The sequence below is a fragment of the Cydia strobilella genome, chromosome 12, assembly GCF_947568885.1.
Source record: "Cydia strobilella chromosome 12, ilCydStro3.1, whole genome shotgun sequence".
NCBI lineage: Eukaryota > Metazoa > Arthropoda > Insecta > Lepidoptera > Tortricidae > Cydia > Cydia strobilella.
In genome coordinates, this window is record NC_086052.1 from 15,060,469 (window position 1) to 15,080,942 (window position 20,474).

The following is a 20,474-nucleotide window of genomic DNA, read 5'->3' on the forward strand; positions in this document are numbered from 1 at the left end:
TAAAAGTTCTACTTAGTAGTGGGCCAGCCATTGGGCTAAAAGGACAAGCTTTTTGATGTGGGATTTATGGAATTAAATCAAACTTGCACATTAACATATATGATCTGGGGGCACGGCAGTGCCCCCGCCAAGTCAAGCATCACATTTTACAATAATTAGTTTCCTAAGTAATTTCTTTAGTCTCTTTTATACACAGAGTGATTTTGTTATCCAACTAGGGAAAAAAAATATTTTATGAAATATTTATTGATTTGTTTTTTAAGTAGTCACACTACTATAAATAAATTATAAACTGAAATAGATATCATACACTAAAGAAAAAGTGACCAGTCCACCGGTGGCCGAGGCGGGAATCGAACCCGAGTCTTCAGCTTACGCGGCTAACGTCCTGACCACTAGACCGGCCACGGCGGTACCCGTCCCAAATTCTCTGGTGTATGCTATCTACTTTTTCTCTTTTTTTTGTTATGCCTGATCGTACCCTGAGGGATTAATATGTGTCAACTAGGTAGTATAGGTATAGGTCATACTAAACTACTTTTACAATGGGGCCAACCCAGAAAACGCAAAAAAAAACTGCTGATGCCTCATTCATTTCGACCACTAATAATTGGGTATGTCAATATTTTCTATGGAGCAGAAGATATTTTTTTCGCGATTTCGGGATTGGCCCCATAGTACTGATGTTCAGTAAGACCGACATATTCACCCCTCAGAGTATGGCCAGACAACAAAATCACCCTGTATATTTTGTTTTTGTGTGCTAAGAAGCCAATGCTAATAAGACCGACTATAAATTTGCTTAGTTACCATTAGTAACCTATTCCAATTTCTAGCTAACTAGGGGCGAAATTTCCACTGAGTTGCGATGAAACAATATTATCTATTATAATTGCTTTTTAGCAAAACGTTAACCAAATGCAATTGTTTTGGCATGGTTCTTTGTCTAGGGGGCGTCTTCGTAATTAGACGCTCAGAGCGCCATTCAATCTTCGAAAGTGATCTTGACTCGATAAATTACTCGGGGACTAGTAGGTATACAGGTCGTCCCAAAACTATGGGACATGAAGGGAAAGTACCTTAAATATAGGATAGGATATTTTACTGAAAGAAGACTTTATGTTATTTTTAAAACTTACTTTTAAGATATTATGTTACTTAAGAAGAATTATTTTTTTTGTCCATTCTTTCGATTGGCATCATAAAAATGATTTTTTTTATTTTTGATGATGATTTTTTTTTTCACATTTAAGTCGGTTCGATTCCCAGACGAAGCAATTTTTTTTTTTATAAAATCTTTGAATGCAGTATTACTTACTTTTAAAAATAACAAAGTCATCTTTCAGCCAAATATCCTATCTACGACATTTAAGATACTTTCCCTTCATATCCTATAGTATTGGGACGCCATGTATACCGAATATACCGATACACCATCATAATCCATAACAAAATTTAAAACATAATATCATATAACATTGCTGATTTATTTAAAACGCGCGTCTGTTTTGCGAACTTTCAATTACAATAAATCGGGTCTGATTTCCCTAAGACACGTTCTAAAACCATTTCAAACGCTACGCCGTGTTGCACATGCACATGCAATATGCACGTGGGACCCGGAGTTTCCTTGCGGATGTAGGAAATTTACACGAGAAACGTTCTCATTAAGGAGTTTGCATTTCACAGATCATTTTGCTCACTACATAGATGGCGTATTTTAGACTTACGGTAATCAAAATCAAACAGGTATACAGCAATTCTTAAAAATAAATGAAAAATTTAAAAATTCATTGTCTCGGGCGAGTCATTAAGGTTTTTTTTTAATACAGTTGCTCAAAAATTATATTTTGATTTAAAATTATTATTATTCAGGCCAAAGGAGCACTTTGGCATGGTTGTTTTACAAAAAAATAAAATAATTACCAAAAATTATAATTACAAATAACGATATAATGAAATATGGATAGTTAATTAGAAAGATCTTGTCATTGCAACGGCTTAAAAATGCATCATTTGCGTCCACGTTTACGACCCATGCCTACTCATGCAAATAAAACAAATAAATGGTAGAGTAAATGAAACTGAAAATTGTAGTGGGGCCCGCCATCTGTGGTCCATCGTAAAAACTTTATAATGCTGAGTCTTTGAGTGGTAATCTATGATTGATATCAGCAAACTTCCGGATTAATCTATACCTGCAAAATTATACAGGGTACAAATAAACACGAAGATTGCTAATTCCATACCTCGCGCTGGTACCATCGGCCACACTGTCCAACGGTAAACCTTATTACAAAAGGGATAAGGTCCACCGATGGACAGTTAAGAGTGTTGCTGTTTGCTCCAAACCAGAGGTCGCGAATTCGAATTCCGGCTCGTAAGTCTCGTAACATTGAATTCTCGAGACTTATGAAGAGGCTGACGCCAAATTGCAGTTTTTTAGGGGTCCGTACCCAGAGGGTAAAAACGGGACCCTATTACTAACACTCCTCTGTCCGTCTGTCCGTCTGTGTGACACCAGGCTGTATCTCATGAATCGTGTTAGCTAGACAGTTGAAATTTTCACAGATGATGTAGGTATTTCTGTTGCCGCTATAACAACAAATACTAAAAAAGTACGGAACCCTCGGTGCGGGAGTCCGACTTGCACTTGGCCGGTTTTTATATTCCATTTCGTCTTAAGGCGGTTCCCTGAGCCAGAAGGCGAAAAATCTCCTTATATGATCATGTTTTTCTAAGAGGCGTTGATATTCGTAGACGTAAAAAAAATATATTATGTAGTTCTTGACTATATTATCTTTAATATCATAGCTTCCGATACACGAATTATGACACTTCGCTCGATACAATTAATTCCCAAAGTAACCTCTAACTTGGACTTTTAATCCAACTTTACTCGGTTATTTATTATGTGATACTATATACAAAAAAATAAGAAAAACAATCTTAACTTAAATAGTAATTTCATAGCTTTTGAATTTCGATATTGTAAGGTAACGTTTTTAAAATAAATAAAAATCGACAAAATTCGAAATGTGACAGTGACAGCGGCAAACCGATGGAACGGCCTATAAATATTACACAAAAACTAGACTAAATATATTATTTGCAAGGACAGAGTGCAACCGAAACCATAACGACCTGGCCACGACATTGCGCGACTGGCTTCGGCTAAGGCGACAACTATAGGCACCCATGGGAACGAACGGTCCGATCGCTGTGTCTCGCTCCAACCTATGGTTGTCGCCTTAGCCGAAGCCAGTCGCGCAATGTCGTGGCCAGGCCGTAAAAGTTTAAAGTTGGCTTGATAAAAAAATCACGAAAACATGTCAATTTTTCATTTATGTTTGTACATACATACACTCATGGACAAATTGAGAGGAACGCAAAAAATTACTAATTTTGTAATAACTTCAGGTGCTGTAATCCTTTTATTTTTCGTTCCTTTCAATTTGTCCATGAGTATTATATCGTTATCCTGCGTACCATACCAGTATAATTTTTGTATAAAATAGCTACTAATATTACCAAGGGATCTGATGACCAAAATTATAAATAGAAGTAAATTTTCAGAGTAATTGAGATAAAAAGTAAAAACCCGCGAGATGACCATTTCTTCCGTCGCAAGTTTCGCGCCGCGTGTCATAACATTTATCCCCTTCTTGTTTTCTGGCTTTAGTAAAGTATTAATACATTCGTCAAACGTCGTGCAGTACGATCGTCGGTTATTCTTGCTATCAAATGTAAATGTCAGGTACTAACTACTAACTTTAATTTGTACTTGTTCAAGTACGTGGGGACTAACGGGGCTTGCGGGCGCAAAAACATGCAACCAAATAGGTACGCATTCGATTTAATTTGCTTTAAAGTGCACATTTAAGAATAAGGGCCAGTTAGAGCGAGATAACGACTCGTTACCCAGATTAACTGCCCCCCGAACCCCCATTTAACTAATTTTATTGCCGCACAGTTCCAGATGTAGTTGATGTTAAAACTTAAAATGTAACGATTTCAAGCACTGGTTTTCAACGAAAACTAGCTATTTATTTGCAAAATACTACGATTTTTACTTTATTTTTGGAAATAATTACAAGAAATAAATAAACAAATTGTGGTACTCTTAAGACATTGCGAGAAATTACCGAGATATCAAAGTGGTAATTTTGACAATATTGGAAACATTTAGTCAGGATATCAGAAGAAAAACCAGAACAGACGGAAAGTATAAGACAACGGAAATACTGTTTCAATACACATCAAGTGTGTTTTAAAATATTTTTAATGTTCTTATTATCCAAACTAAAGTATATGTTCTTAAAATTACGTGACATCAAAAAATATATAAAGGGATAACGCAAATGGTTAAACAATTTCCGAAAAAGAAGAGCATGTATTGTGCATTTAACCTTTTGATTGATCGAGTGTAGTGCATACACGCTCACATTACCTTAACAATAAAGTTGCGTTTCCTAGAGAGACTCACTAGGTGGCTGGATCAAGAGTCAGATGAAGAAGTCAATAGTCTTGGACACAGTACGGTTAGACAGTTACACAGTTCCTTTATACAGGGTACTCCACGTTAAAAAAACGCTGGTTAGGTTCGTATCGTAAATGATCTAACAATGTAAAAACTAAATAAAGATAATAAAGTTGAGTTTAAATAATTTTGGACTCCTCACTTAGATACATTACTACTAACTTTACAACCCTAAGCCCAAGCATAGCAAATATCCCTTCAGCACAGTCGGCCAATTACGGCCCTTAACACAAGCTTCGACTTATCCGAGCTAAACGGATTAGTTTGTGATATATTGTACTTTATAAAGGACATTGAGTATTCATGAATTACAATGCATATAAATTATAGCTATGAGTCAAATGTTGACGTGAAATATGAATTATATTTATTTCACCTGTTTTCGGTTGTACATCCTAAACATAATTTAATTTTTGTGTATACATAATCAGGCAAATTACACCATTCATATATCATTGTGATGTCAGTGTACGTTCAAATTGGCCTAAATGTTTAATACTGATATTCTCTGTAAATACCATGCTCATCTAGTTTAATTCATGTTTATTATTTCTTTCATCACGAACAAAAAAATACTTTTTTAGTTTTTGTAGGATCGTCACTAAAAATAATATATATTAAATATTATATATTAAAATTTAAAAGTAAATTTAAAATCAAATACGTCAATTTCCTAAAATTTATAATCACATTACCAGGAAACTTGCTATATTAAAATTACTCCTTTGATATTCAAACCCAAAGTTCCCACGTCCCATGCCATTAAGACACGTCGAATCTTGTTAGTCACTTAGAACCGCGGCACTCTAACTCGGTTACATGAAACTTGGTACTGATTACGGTTGTAATACTTGTAATACCGAATTTTAATATGACAAGGGAGCATTTGTTTAATTTGAGTTTCCATTGCACTTTAAGATTGCGGTGAGTTAATTTTGAATCTGAATGTTTAAGTTTAAAGTTTTATCTTATTAGTTACTGATACCTAATTATTTACTGTCCTGTTGAATTCAATGTGTCAAATATGGTTGATTTGGCCAGGAAGTAAAAACATTTTTTTTTTTTCTTGGCTTTAATTAGCTTGTGATAAAAAATGTCCTTTCAGTAGGACATAAAACCATCAACTACATGGTCTTCGTAATATAGTCTTAAACGTGGATGAAATAATTACCAAAATTATCTCTACTTACAGACGACCGTAAAATGTCCCTTTACTTCATGAAGACATTACAGAATACATGTTAATTTGCGTAAGCACGAAACTCATTAACTCACACGTCACGCTTTAAACAACGGAGGAAGAGCCAGAGGCGACGTCTAGTTCAGGCGATTTACTGCGCCGGGCGCTAAATGTGTCATTACCTTTATTCTGGCACCCGACAAAATTGACGGCGCATAAAATTATTTTCTTTTTAGAATATTCGTGCCGTTATTTTGTTGCCGTAAAAAATTATGCGCTGATGAAAATTGATTGTAAGTAGACGTGAAAGGTTATTACTTCAGAAACAAATACCAACTAGGTGCTTTGTTAATATAAAGATATTTTATACAATTTTATAAACATTTTGCAAGTAAGATGGAAGATGGCGGAGGTATAAGAAAAGCAAAGCCTTTAAGTAGCAGTAGTAGTTTTTTTATGTTTTATTCATACTTATTAGTTTTTGTGCGTTACTAGTACGTTAAAGGTTAACCCTCCTATTCATAAAACTTTTTTTTTTTTCATAATTTAAGAGCATGGCTCTTGTCGGTGGAGTATGCGCCAGTTTTCTCGGTCCTCGGCCAGGTTCTTTAGGTCCCTGTAAGACACGACATTTGCTTTCGCTTTCAGTTGTTGTGTGTAGCTTGCTCGTGGTTTTCCGCGGCCTCTTCTCGCTTCTATCTTGCCTTCTAATATAGTGTTAAAGAAAGTGTCGTGTCTTATCAAGTGACCTATCATTCTGCCTTAAAACTTTACAAACCTCAATTAGTTAATTTAACTTATATTTCTTTCTTACAATTAGATAAGTCAAAATTATAGATTAAGACAAACGATTAATATTTAATTGAGGCTTGTATTTACAATACTTATGAATAACGCCATAAGTCAGTAAATATTCAAAAAACCATAAAAGCACACTACATCATAATATACATTTTTGTTTATAACGAAATCAGCTATCTTCTTCAAACATACTCACCCACATATTTATTATTTAGTGAAATATGAAGTTCTGACAAAAGAGCAATTCAAATGAACAAAACGCTGCAAATTTCGAGAAAATACCCTGAACTTCTGTGAGCGAATGTAATATTAATATCTGCACTGAATTCTATGTAAGCATCAACAAATAAACGTGTGTTTATTTGTTCGCATTATCGTGTTTATTTCGAGATTTTTAAATGAATGTTTTGTTGTTAAGGGGCTTGTTGCCTTCTATTTCATAACGCACGAGATATGCTGTAAGGTGACGACGGCTTACCTATAAGGCCAAAAAATAGATAATGAAAAATAAGCTCGATTTTAATAAACTCTATAATCTATTGCAATACTGGTTAGCCAGTTATAGAGGTAAGCAAACCGCAAATATTTCAGCATACCTAATCAAAATGAGGGGCAGGAGATTTCGTCTTCGTGGAATCCAGTGATTAGCAAATGTAACGTAAATGTAATGTGTGTTCACTCATTTCAGGTAATTCATTTCTCACAATAAGATTTTAAATCTAGCATCGACACGAAGAAGTATTTGTGAATCTATTTTATTTGCGCACTTATTACTTTATGTGGAGTAAGGCCACAATGTCTTTTAACTACGAGGTATCTTTCGAATAAATTTATAGTAAGTACTAGATATTTTCTTAAACGTTGTAGAAAAGCAAATTATTCATTGAGTGCTAAAACCTTAACAAGCTACCGGACTGATACTAGAAGCGAGAAACTCTAGTGAATCTATTTTAGCAACCTCATGTCCTATTCAAATGCACAATTACCTATCACGTATTCACGTCTATTTCAGCGCGACAGTTACAATGTTTCCCTAATCGCGGAACAATAGTCCCCGAATAGCTGTCTATTCCATTAATACTTAAATGAACGTGGAAACATTCGCTTAAATCGTATTGTTATTTATTGAAAACTATTTCACTTTCAACGTTGGTATTCAAACAAAGTTATGATATCGGGAGTTTTGGCTGCAGAGAGAACGTTTGTGATAATACGAATAAATGTATTAAAATAACGTGTTTTTATAAGAATCACTTATTAAAAAAAACACTCATTATACGAAACTATAGGTATTGTTGGTATTTACGGCAAATGCCTTTTTTGATCGTTACAAAGGTAACTATTTTTTGTTTCTTAGAAAGAGGCAGAAAATTCGCTAATTGTACCGTAGGTATACAATATATTTCGGTCCAGGGAAAAAATACGTTACCTTATGGTTTAGCGATATCTTAAAGGGGCCCACTGATTACTAGTCCGCCGGACGACATCGGCCTGTCAGTTGTTCGGAACTGTCAAATTTTTGTTCTAACTGACTGGCTGATATCGACCGGCGGACTGATAATCAGTGGGCCCCTTTAGAGTATAAGGATTAAAATTAAGTTTTTGTAGTTCACTGTTTATTATCAGCCGCCTGTCTGGTTCCCCATTTTCTAACATTTAAGTTTACATTAAAGAATATACATATAACTATTATACAAAAATAACATACTTGTAATGAATTACAGTTTTTATCTGAGAAACTTTAGTTCAAGACTTCTCGTTTCATTGTCCCACCTTCCAATATTATCCCCTGACTGACCCTTAACATGTCGCCAGTTTTACCAGCCTTCAAGAAGGACAACGATTACACAATGCTTTAGATACGTTACTTTGGAAAATAGATGTGCATTCTAGAGCAAAATTAAATTAATTTCAGTTTTTAACATACTCGAATTTAAACTGTTGTGAGACATACTAACATTAAATAATTTCACGTTTTAGACACTTGTTTTAGTCACTCGCGCGACATGTTTCGGAGAGCCTAGGTCTCCTTTCTCAAGTACTAATAGTGCGAGCAGCGTTCACGACGACCGTGTATTGCGTACCCTTACAGTGGTTTGAAAGTTTTAAGTGAATAAAAATTATCATACGCGCCAAAAACCAGTCGTTTTACGCTCCGCCGTATAAGAACAAATTGGCCAAGATCAATATAAAAACGAAAACTAAGAAAAAATACTTATTATTAAACCTTAAATCGACAGAAAACATGGAAGGTCGTGAGTTCAAACCTCCTCGGCGCTCAACAGTAGCAATGATATATTATTTAAAAAAATACAAACAGAGGGTCAAAGGTCCAGTATTTCGGACATTACCGAATTAAGGATGACTCACGCTAGAACGATCCGGGTCCGGGCCAAGGTATCCGAAACTTCAGTTTTATATACAAAGCATCACGTGACAATCACCCGTCATAAAAACGAAGTGTCGAAAGCCTCGGCCCGGATACGGACCGTTCTAGTGTGAGTCATCCTAAAAGGAATAAAAGTAGCAAATCTGCTTTTATCATATAATCTGCGACAGGGTCCTAACAGCACGATAAACTAGTTGGACTGCGACGCTAATGGCAAAATCGATGGCGTTTCCTTAGCACGCGTTTTTACGCTTTGGCGTGGTTTTGTCGCAAGTGTCCTTTATATAGTACAAGTGTGTATGAAATTGGTGATTTGGAAAGATTTTCATGGTTATAGTTTATAGGTAAATGTTTTGTTAGGGACTAAACGTTTTACGCAGATATGAAACACATAAATTTGGGTGAAAGTATAGTTTCAGAATATTTTTATCCCTATTTTAGAAACTAAGAGAATTTGTGGATAAATTCTGAGGTATTATTCAAACTGTTATATTACAATACCTAATTTAGAAATTATTTTCTGTGATTTTTTCATTTTAGTCTTGGTTCACAAAAAACTAACACTATATGTTAATGAAACTAAAAATAATTCTATGGACGCAGTGAGGGGGGGAGGCCTTTGCCCAGCAGTGGGACACAGTGGGCTCTGAATAATAATAATAATAATTGACGCAGTTTAAATAAATTATTAAGCGGAGTGAGCAAATGAATTATAACAAAGTGAATTCACAAAATACAATAAATTACAGTCAGCACCAAAATATCTGTAAACCTAGAATACTTTTCCAAATAGCGATATACAGGGTGGCTGAAAAATAAGTGCATTCCCGATGCCAGGGAGGTTTTGGGATTATACTGAGCAACTTTAACTATGGAACCAACCCCGAAATCGCGAAAAAAAATTGGCTGTTTCATACATTTTGGCTGGTCCATTTTCTATGGGAGGGTAATTTTTTTTTAAAGACCCTTCTATGCGAAATAAAGCCAGCGTGAAGTGTAGAGGGCAGCACCTGCTTAGAAGCGTGAATTGTTTTCGCTTTCGATTCAGGTCACGAGATGACAGACCCTCCAATGCACCGTCTCTATTAGAGAATGGCAAATACCTTTGAAAGTCTGATGCTGATTGTTTCAGGAAGCGGCAAGTTAAACTTCGACTCATTCGTGCGAGTTGCCACACACTTCCTCGACGAAGACGATGAGGCGTTGCAGAAGGAGCTAAAGGAGGCATTCAGGCTGTATGACAAAGAAGGTAAGATTGTGCTTGAGCGAGTTGCCATGTAGTGTATATTTTTCCGATGAAAACTGAAAAATACGGAAAAAAAAAACGAAATTTACAAAACATTCCGTAAAAAAAAAATGCATTTTTCGAGAATTTTCAACCTTAATGGAGATCCATTTCTTGGTAAAATTATTATTTTAATATTTTACTAGCCCAAAGTTGGGCACCAACGGCGAATAGGCTTCGCTACGTAGGTAGATGCTTTTGCTAACCCTGATTTTAATTTAATTGCAACATTGATAATGGAGTTTGCTTAAGAGTATTATAGGCTGTTCAGGGTCTTTCTCAATAAAATAAGTTTGCGGTCTAATTGCCGCGACCCATACAAAATGTGTGAAACAAGTCGTGGCAATTAGACGCAACCGCAGCAGACATATTCTCAGAGAATGACCCTGCATCGTGTTCATGTGATATAGGAGTAGGTTACACGGAATTACACGGACAGTAAAGTCATCGTTTGGCGCGAGTCCAACCGTTCGATTGCGTGGAGCCCGATTATCGACGAAATTCATTGTGTTCCGTTGTCATAAATTGAAAAACGAATATTCATGCATTTGAGTACGAAACAATTAAATTAAGACCCTTTCAGACCGAGTATGTGGCACATTGTATCCAATAATTAAATCAGGATATGAGGGTAAATGTTTAGTTCAGTATGTTCAGCCAGCAGTTTTCGAAAAATCGTAGCTCTTTATTAGATCATAATACCGAAAAATATGGATAGTAATTTTGAGGCCTTTCTCTAGAAACTTCAACGATTTGAAACCTGATTGTTTTTTTTTTTTAATTTTTATTCCACAAAAGCTATATACATGAATATTGCTTCCAAAAATGCGTAATGTTATTTTCGATTGAATTCGTTAATTACGTTTTTTTAAATAACAGTTTCCAAAACAGTGATAATCGCGATCCTGGGTACGCAACGGCCGTCCGCTCAGTGCTCAGCGAGCTGCGTTCGGAGGACCTGAACTCACGGCACCTTAACCATTGTTCACTCAGACGATTTACTGCAAACTTCGAATATATTTTATTTATTTCCTGGCTGATTTTGGTTTATCTGTGGTTTATCTGAACACACCTTTATGACAGCCTGAAATGTATGCAATTTACATGTCAATTGTGTAATGGCTATTTGGACGGTAAAATTTAATGGGGTGTAAACTGCACGATATTTATGTCTGTTGCGGAACTGATATATATGGGTACAATCAATAATTGTTATTTTACAAAATAAATTTATTTGAACTAGAGGGTGATTTAATTTGGATATAATTGAAAAAGTACCTTAATATTGCTCACCAAGTCACCATGCACAACATGAAAAGTAATGCACGGTAGGCAAAGCTTAGCACTTTATGCTTACTAATTCACATGATATATTGTTGTGTATTAGCTTCTTATTGTGCCTATTTTTAAATTGTTGTCAATTTTTTAGCGTTCCGTACCCAAAGGGTACGAAGTAAAAACGGGACCCTATTACTAAGACTCCACTGTTCGTCTGGCTGTCACCAGGCTGTATCTCATGAACTGTAATAGCTAGACATTCGAAATTTTCATAGATGATGTATTTCTGTTGCCGTAACAACAAATACTAAAAAGTACGGAACCCTCGGTGGGCGAGTCCGACTTGCACCTCGGTTTTTCGTCAGATGTTAATAAAATGTTGTGGATAGGAAGAGTTCCCTATTCTGTACAATATACGCACAATTTCACGGTACGTCCTAAAACTTTGTTACAAAAACGTATGGTATTTTAGTAACGCAGCGACCGTAGCGTCTTACGTAAGCGATCAACGCGCGAACGCGAAGCGAAGCGAAGCGGCGCGGCGCGGTGGGCCCACGGCGTTTGCGTTCGCAACGTGATCGCCCACGTAGGACACTTCTATTAGGTATCAAAAGGATTGATTCATCCCGCGCCGCAATGCTTTGCTTCGCGTTCGCGTGTTGTTCGCCTACGTAGTACGCTGCGTAACCACTGAAAATATTTTTTATTCGGGACAAGTTGTGATTTTGTATTTTTTTTCCGTCTACAATGAGGAGCTCTCCAAACCAGCCAAATTTTATTCAAATCTAACGAAAAAATTAAATCGACAACTAAATAAAAATTACGATGTAGCAAGTACATAATCATAATCATTTATTTGGACATAAAAAGGGGTTTACATTGAAGATATTATAAAAGTTACATATCCTAGGCTTTTTGGCAGCATGCAAATGGGTCCTATATTTAGCTCCTCGTATTTAATTTTAGGTGTGAACCCAAGACCAATATAAAAATAACAACAAATCACGGCCCGCCAATAAGTCCGATTTAAGCTTCTTGGCACGTTTTACGAGGTAACGATTTTCTCCCAATTTTGTGTGGCTATGAGCGACTGTTTACGACTAGTCGACTAGTAGTCTGGAAATAAGGCCCAAGATACACTTGTAAGTTTAACTTACGTAATTAGGGACACAGCTATACTACAGAATGAGAGATGAATATCGTTATCTTATTCTAACAGGTAGCTTTGTCCCTAATACTTACGTACTTTAGTAAAACACAAGTGTATCTCAATCGATTGTAAGTTCATAAGTTCAGTGGAGATACCTGCATTTTAAAGAAGTAAAGTGAGGTTTGATTCGACTAGAACAAAACTCTTCCTTCTAATTCCTTTATTGCCGAGGATCGCGACCAAGTTAGTGTAATTTGTCTTCATTTTGTGCGGTCATAAGCAAACTGTCACCAAATGATCTCTTCATTAGCGTTCGACCATCTCATACGTGCCCCATCCCGAGCACGTTTGCCATTCATTCGCGACATTGGACATCATCATAAATTTGATGCGTCATTTTCGTCAAGAAGAAGAAGCAATTAAAATCTCAATCGGGCTCTAGATTACCTTAAAAATGTGCAAGGAGTGCACATTGAAGAACCCCATAGTGTACTGTGAAAACCTCAGTATTTACTACCTACAAGTATGCGCCTTCGCTCTTTTATATTCTGTGTTTGATACTAAGGCCCTTTAAAAATGTGAATACCTAACCAAACTGAATACAAAGTTTATTCGATCCTTTATTAACTTTTTAACCGACTTCGAGATTTCAAAGGAGGAGGTTCTCAATTCGGTTGTTTTTTTTTTTTTTTTTTAATGTTTGTTACTCCATAACTCCGTCATTTCTGGACCGATTTTGAAAATTCTTTTTTTGATTGTAAGTATATACATACAGATTGGTCCCGTTTATGTCAAGAAGCAGTTCTGATGATGGGATCCATGAGGAATCGAGGGAACTCCTCAAATGTGAAAGGCATACATATAGCGATTTTTGTATTTTTATCAACAAATCCAGCATTTCCATTTTAAAAAGTGACATTTGATGAAGTGGAACTGCTGATGATGATCACAATGGAACTCTTTAATGACGCATAGTTTACGTTTGGCGATTTGTCCACTTCTTTATGTTTGTTAAGCAACTTAAGTTTTTAAGACATATTTTTGTCAAGCTCGAGTTCTGATGATGAGACCCACGAGGAACCGAGGGAACTTCTCAAATGTGAAAGGCATACATATAGTGATTTTTGTATTTTCATCAACAAATCCAGCATTTACATTTAAAAAAGTGACATTTGATGAAGTGGAAACTGCTGATAATGATCAGAATGGAACTCTTCAATGACACATAGTCCACGTTTGGCGATTTGTTCTCTTCCTTATGGACCAAGACCTAAACTTGGACCCGGACTCGGACCCGGACCCGGGTCTGAACATGGACCCCAACTCGGACCCGGACCCGGACCGAACTCTGACCCAAACCTGGACCCGGACAGCCGGACACGGACCCGGACTCGGATCCGGACCCAGACCCGGACCCGGAAATGCTACTAGAAAAGTGGGTTTTTTTGAACTGCGATTCTCACAGAACAGAACTGCTATCAGAAAAGTAGGTTAGGTTAGGTTAGAGCTGTGACCCTTACAGAAACGAAATGCTACCAGAAAAGTAGGTTAGGCTAGGTTAGAACTGCGACCCTTACAAAAACGAAATGCTACTAGAAAAGTGGGTCGGTTTACCTCCTTTTCTACATAATTAGGCAAAAGATGCTGTCTTTTTCATTTCATTGTCTGGAATCTAAGAATGTTTTCAGCGGCATCCCCCATTAAAGTCGGTTTTTTTTTCTTAAAAATTATTAAAAGTAATTTTTCCCACTGGAATGAAATAAAGGCTCAAGTCAACCAATAAAGGTAAAAAATTCTCAATTTTTCTTTTCATATGTGGAATTTCGTTACTTGATCATGCATAGAAATCCTTTGATAAATTTTCTCAGAAATTGGCCATTGCGGCTTGCCTTTGAGAATGTCATAGGTACTTTACTGTAAATATTATTTGAAAAATAGAGGCCTACGTATCAGATTTCTTGCGAACTTTCATGCGTAAATTTGTGCGGCTAATGTATTGTAAATATTTGAATATTTTTGATTAGCTTATAATGTAAGTATAATTTAAAAGCCCTTATAAGCTATATTTTCACTTAATTCAAAACATAGTATATAGTACGACGCTACATCAGTACATATGTCAGCAAGTATGTGAACTACCCTCTCAGGCCCATCCGCTGCACGCATTAATGCAATGAGGGCTAACGCGTATGAATTTGCCGCTAGGGGCGCTAGTGTAGATGGTGGTTTTTTCCATAGTTCGAAATGTCAAATGTCACTTCAATGACTGACAGCTGTTCTTTAGTCTTTTGTATGGATGGTATAGAAAGGATGCCAATCTCTTCACGAGGTCAAAATTCTATTCGTTGTCTTGGTATTTTGTCCCCAAATAATGTGTGTGAATGTGTGTGTGAGTGTGAGTGTGAGTGTGTGTGTGTGTGTGTGTGTGTGTGTGTGTGTGTGTGTGTGTGTGTGTGTGTGTGTGTGTGTGTGTGTGTGTGTGTGTGTGTGTGTGTGTGTGAAAAGTGTGGAGTGGAGCTTTTTGTATGTGGTGAAATGTAGTTTTTAATTTTTCTCAAGAGAATTATATTCTACAGCTAGTTAGACGTGTAATATCACTCAACTTTATTTATTTATTTGATAAGACAAAAATAGAAGCGTGACAGAGTGGTCAGAAACAAGACAACGAAAAGAATTTTGACCCTAGTATAAAAAAGACTTCTGTAAAAAAAGGGGTTTGTTAGGTACCTTTTGAGGCATGTAAAAAACATCATCGTGTTCTATTTATATCTTGTTCAAGAAATAAGAAGCGATTTTGAGAAATTCAACTCCTAAGGGGGTTAAAAAGGGGCTTGAAAATTTGTAATGGGAATGAATCCAGTCCAGTACCAATGCCTGCTAGAAACATGTTGGGGTTAGAGCTCTTTGGAAAGGAAGAGTTTGCAGGATTGTTCGTTTAGATTTACCCTCACCTGGCAGAATATTATTTGTCAGAAATACACTTCGTATAACACGTATCGCAGAAAAACTTTTTGTCGAAATATACTTTCGCATAAATATACACTTGCCATAATAGTAATTTCGCATAATATTCATTTGGCAGAATTTTCTATGGGTTAGGTTAGAGTTTTCTGCCAAATAATATTATGCGAAAAGGAATTCTGCGAATAATATTGTGCGAAAAGCAGTATGCCAAAAGTATTTCTACCAAACGATATTTCTACCAAGTAAAATTAGGCAATACAAAATTCTAATAAACGACTTTCTGCAAACGATGTCATAAAGCTTAATTTAAGCATTCTGTAGTAGGTACCTACCTGGGTGCGTAGCCAACGTGCAATCGTTACCGCTCCGTAGCGAACGAAACGCAACTTTCACTGTCGCACTAGTAGGGAAGAGTGATAGAGAGAGAGCTGACTACGATACGCTACGGAGCGTTAACGATTGGCACGTTGGCTACGCGCCCTGTTTACCCTAAGTTAACATTTGTTATATTAAACATAATAATTATAACGGTATATTATAACGGGTCACTCACGTATTGTAGCTCCTGATGACGCTCCTCGGTACGGAGTGAAACATGTCGAGCGTTTTCTACTTAAAATACATGAGTGACCCGTTATTAATATGTTAAATATGTCTGTGTCTCACGGAAGTTTTGTTATTATAATTAACATTTGTTATTTCAGGAAACGGCTACATCCCTACATCGAGCCTACGCGAAATCCTGGCAGCACTTGACGACCAGCTCACCCCCGACCAGCTGAACGAGATGATCGCCGAAATTGACACTGATGACTCTGGAACTGTGGACTTTGATGGTGAGCCTACGGAATGTGCTTTATAAATAACCTTTTTTGAAGAACCTCATACTTTAGTCCCACAGCCGGAGCGTCCGCGGGAGGAAATCCTTCTTAAACCGCACAGTGCGCGACCTTTTAGGTTCTAGCGTGTGAGGATGAATACCCTAGTGCCGACGGCGAGCGGTGCGGTGGTTGGCATCATGTCAAACAATTCTTCAGAGCACAGCCCACTGTACAAGCGCTTTCATATAAGTACTCAGGTTACATGTCCACATTGATTGGTTATAGTCATTGTTGTGGTTTTCTAATATTATTGTGAATATTAATAATATAATTAACATCAAAGGTAAAATTCCCCTTTTATTAATTTATTTAGGAGTACAGACAACCATTTCATCATTCATCCTTTTTAATCGTGTTGATAGAACTCGAGTCTTTTGAATATGCTTAAAGTCAGTTCGCTGTACATCGCTGTACATGTACATATGTACATCGAGTTGTAAAAGCACCTGCTTCATGGTAGTTACACGTTTAATAGTACATTACTACAGAGGCCGTGAAGTAAGGGGTTGCCGGTCAAATAGAATAGACGGCCGAACGTAGTGAGGCCGACAGTTATGAGGCCGGCAACCCCTTTTCACGCCGAGGTATGTATAGTGCTTTTCTCAAACATGCAATGAAATAATAATACAAATATGATGATGATGAATATGACTGTGGATAGTACACTTTTTTTGCAATCCACTCATTTCTGACAAAACTGAAATCGGCTTTTTCTACTTTTCCGAGGCTTGGGAATAAATACATTAAAGTCTGATTTAATGAAATGAGATTTCCAAACAGAAAATACATTTTCTCAAATACGTCTGCGCAGAAGCTAGTAAATATTGTATTTCTGTAAGCTTATTAAGAAAACGAAGAAGCCTAATTAAAGCCGTTGAATTAATGCTTGGGTGGCTTCAGGCCTAAATAATCAAAGTTTAATTAAAGACTTTTGGTGTTGTTTTCAAAACTGGGATTAAACTGGTACTAATAAAGATAAAGATAGTAAAAGCAAGGCAGTAATGTTTCCACTTTTAAATTTATTCTAAGCTTAACAGTTCGTTCGCAGACGTTTATGCTTGTTAAAAAAAACCGGACAAGTGCGAGTCGGACTCGCCCACCGAGGGTTCCGTACTTTTTAGTATTTCTTGTTATAGCGGCAACATAAATACATCACCATCAAATTTCAACTGTCTAGCTATGACGGTTCATGAGATACAGCCTGGTGACAGACAGACGGACAGACAGACAGACAGACGGACAGAGGAGTCTTAGTAATAGGGTCCCGTTTTTACCTCATAAATCTCGAGAGTTCACTGTTATGAGCCGGGATTCGAATTCGCGACCTCTGGTTTGGATCTAACAGCAACACTCTTAACTGTAAAGTTAAGTAAGTACTCAAATACTAAAAAGTACGGAACTTTTTAGTATTTGTTGTTATAGCGGCAACAGAAATACATCACCATCAAATTTCAACTGCCAACTTACAATTGTGTCTTTCAGCTAGCTTATTATGATGAATAATTTAAGTGCCGCTGAGAATTAATGATCATTCTCTGATTGCAGAGTTCATGGAGATGATGACCGGCGATTAGACGGGACATACGGTGCGGCGTTTTGGGCAGCGGCGGCAGCGAAGCGGTGCTCATGAAAAACAGGTTTTGGGCCAATTGTTATTTTTATGTATTTTTTTTTAAGATTTTGATACATTTTGAAAAGTTTGAAAAGTTACTCATTCTGGGCAGAATAAATACGAAATTTTCCATTGAGTTACAAAAATGCTATTACGTAACTCAAACAGCATTTCGTAATGGAAAACTACGTACATTATTTTGAGGAAAACTTTTAATTTCGTTTTTATTCCGCTCTGGTGAGAAGCTCTTCAAATTAGCCAAATTTTATCCAAACAATAAAAAAACCAGCAAAATAAAAATCGGCATTAATATCGTGTTGTAATATATAAAACTAGTTGTTATCCTTTACCTACCTACAAAAATTCAAATATCTAGTCATAGTAAAAAGAACGCCTTATGTGTCGTCTATATTTAGGTATGTTCCTTTAATGATACGTTTCTGTTAGGAATATATTTATGTACCTAATATTTATATAATTTCTATTCATATAGTTGTAAAAAAATCTGGACGTATATCATCTAAATGTATTGACACAAAAAATATATCAATGCTGAATATTTTTACTATGTGTTTTATTCCAAGAACAAATTAAATTACTTTTTTTGATAATATATTTTTATTTGTGTTATTTCAAGTAGACAACACTACTATTTAAACTATAAACCGAAATGTCATATACGAAGGAAAAAATGACCAAAGCCTCCAGTGTCCAGAGCTGGAATCGAACCAGCGTCCCCCGTTTACCGGACATGTGCCTGAACCACTCGGCTATCCGGTCACGGTGGCATGGGTCAAAATTTCCAAGTATATGACAATTTCCTGAAGGCTTGTGGCGCCCCAGGTGGTGGAAGGTGGTGGTCAGGACCATCTCTAAGGTAGAACAGTATGGTTCGACCTTCTAACCGAATCAAACTCGGGTGATTACGGGCTAGCGAAGATAGATGCACTGCTTTGGCCATTTTTTCCTGCGTATATGACATTTATTTAGGTGTATGTGTTTTATTGTTTATTTGATAAACTTGAATTGAAAATATAAGAGGAATTAGAAATTAGAAGGCAAAATGGGGTTCCGTATGTGTTTACCCCCGAACACCTTTCTAGTCTTTTAACTTATATTCTCTATGATTAATAATTTTTGTCTACTTCTCCTTATTGAAATAAATTAATTACGTTCTGTTTATGTCACCTAATATTTAAAATTAGACTTTACGCTGTCACAAATATTAATAAAAGATATTAATTTTTACTTAAATTTGACATAAAATAATTTCGATAAACATCATATTTGTAAAAAAATAGTAGTCTGGTCGTATAAACCGGGTACCTATATCGCGAATTTATTCTGTTACCTTAATTTCGACGCAGGTTTAAATATTTTTTAATAATATTATGTGTTCAAAACGCAAAAGTTTTAAATGTTATATTCTAGTATGTGTCATCCCTTAAAGATGGTTCAAACGTCGCAATTGTAACTAACAGTCAAACGCACCTTAATTGTTTATACACAACAAGGAAGGACAAAGCGACTGGTAAACCCATATCACTAAGTCCTTCACACAAAGAAGTATGCTGACAGGTTGTCTTAAACGACTTAATTATCATACGAGTACTACGCATAGGTAACACAGAGATGTATTCTACTTGGCGCTTTCTATCTATAAATATAAAAAATAAATATTAATACTATTTCACACAGATCGAACCAGTCCCACAGTAAGCTCAATAAAACTTGTGTTGGGGGCAGTGTTGGCCGAACGTTAATTGCAATTAACCATTAACCAGTACAAATTGAACCGTAAACAGTAACGGACGGTTACAGTTTACGGTTGAATTTGTACTGGTTAATGGTTAATTGCAATTAACGTTCGGGCAACACTGGTTGTGGGTACTAGCCATTTATATAATTATAATATATTATTATATGTATATAAATAATTATTATCTATATTCGTCGTCAATACAAGCCTTTTTGAGCTTACTATGGGACTGGGTCGATGTGTAAAATTGTTCTATAATATTTAACTATTTATTTATATGCCACAAACTTTAGGGACATTTTGTAATAGTAATAAGTATTTAGCCATTATCATTAGCCACAGCATCTTTACAGATGATAATTGCAGCGACTAAAGAGGTGTTTTGAGGAGGTAGTCTATAGTCTACATCGGCTGCGATGACTGTGTAGACCAATGGCCGATCGGCATTCCGCACCGATCACAGACGTGTCTTGACTCCTGGGGTGGTCCAGCAGCTCTGCGAATTCGTTTCTGCTTAAGTTGGTCCAACCAGAGCTCGTCGTGCTTGGCCTTGCCATCCCGCAGGAATAATAAGTATTTAGCAATACTTTAATAAATCATCAAGGGTAAACGTAACCGGTACCAACAAGAGTAAA

At 36.4% G+C, this 20,474-nt stretch overlaps 2 protein-coding genes across 5 annotated transcripts in view; one reads left to right on the plus strand and one right to left on the minus strand.

Annotated features, from left to right (window-relative positions):
* Window positions 1-18,046, plus strand: part of LOC134746253 (troponin C-like) — a 36,170-nt gene extending 18,124 nt beyond the window's left edge. The window contains exons 4-6 of the mRNA XM_063680591.1: window positions 10,043-10,159; window positions 16,292-16,423; window positions 18,014-18,046. Coding sequence (XP_063536661.1) covers window positions 10,043-10,159; window positions 16,292-16,423; window positions 18,014-18,042 — 278 coding nt within the window. The 3' untranslated portion in view covers window positions 18,043-18,046. The remainder of the gene's footprint in view (window positions 1-10,042; window positions 10,160-16,291; window positions 16,424-18,013) is intronic.
* LOC134746252 (calmodulin-A-like) overlaps window positions 1-20,474 on the minus strand; it is a 280,136-nt gene that overhangs the window by 60,623 nt on the left and 199,039 nt on the right. The gene's annotated exons all lie outside the window — the stretch shown is intronic.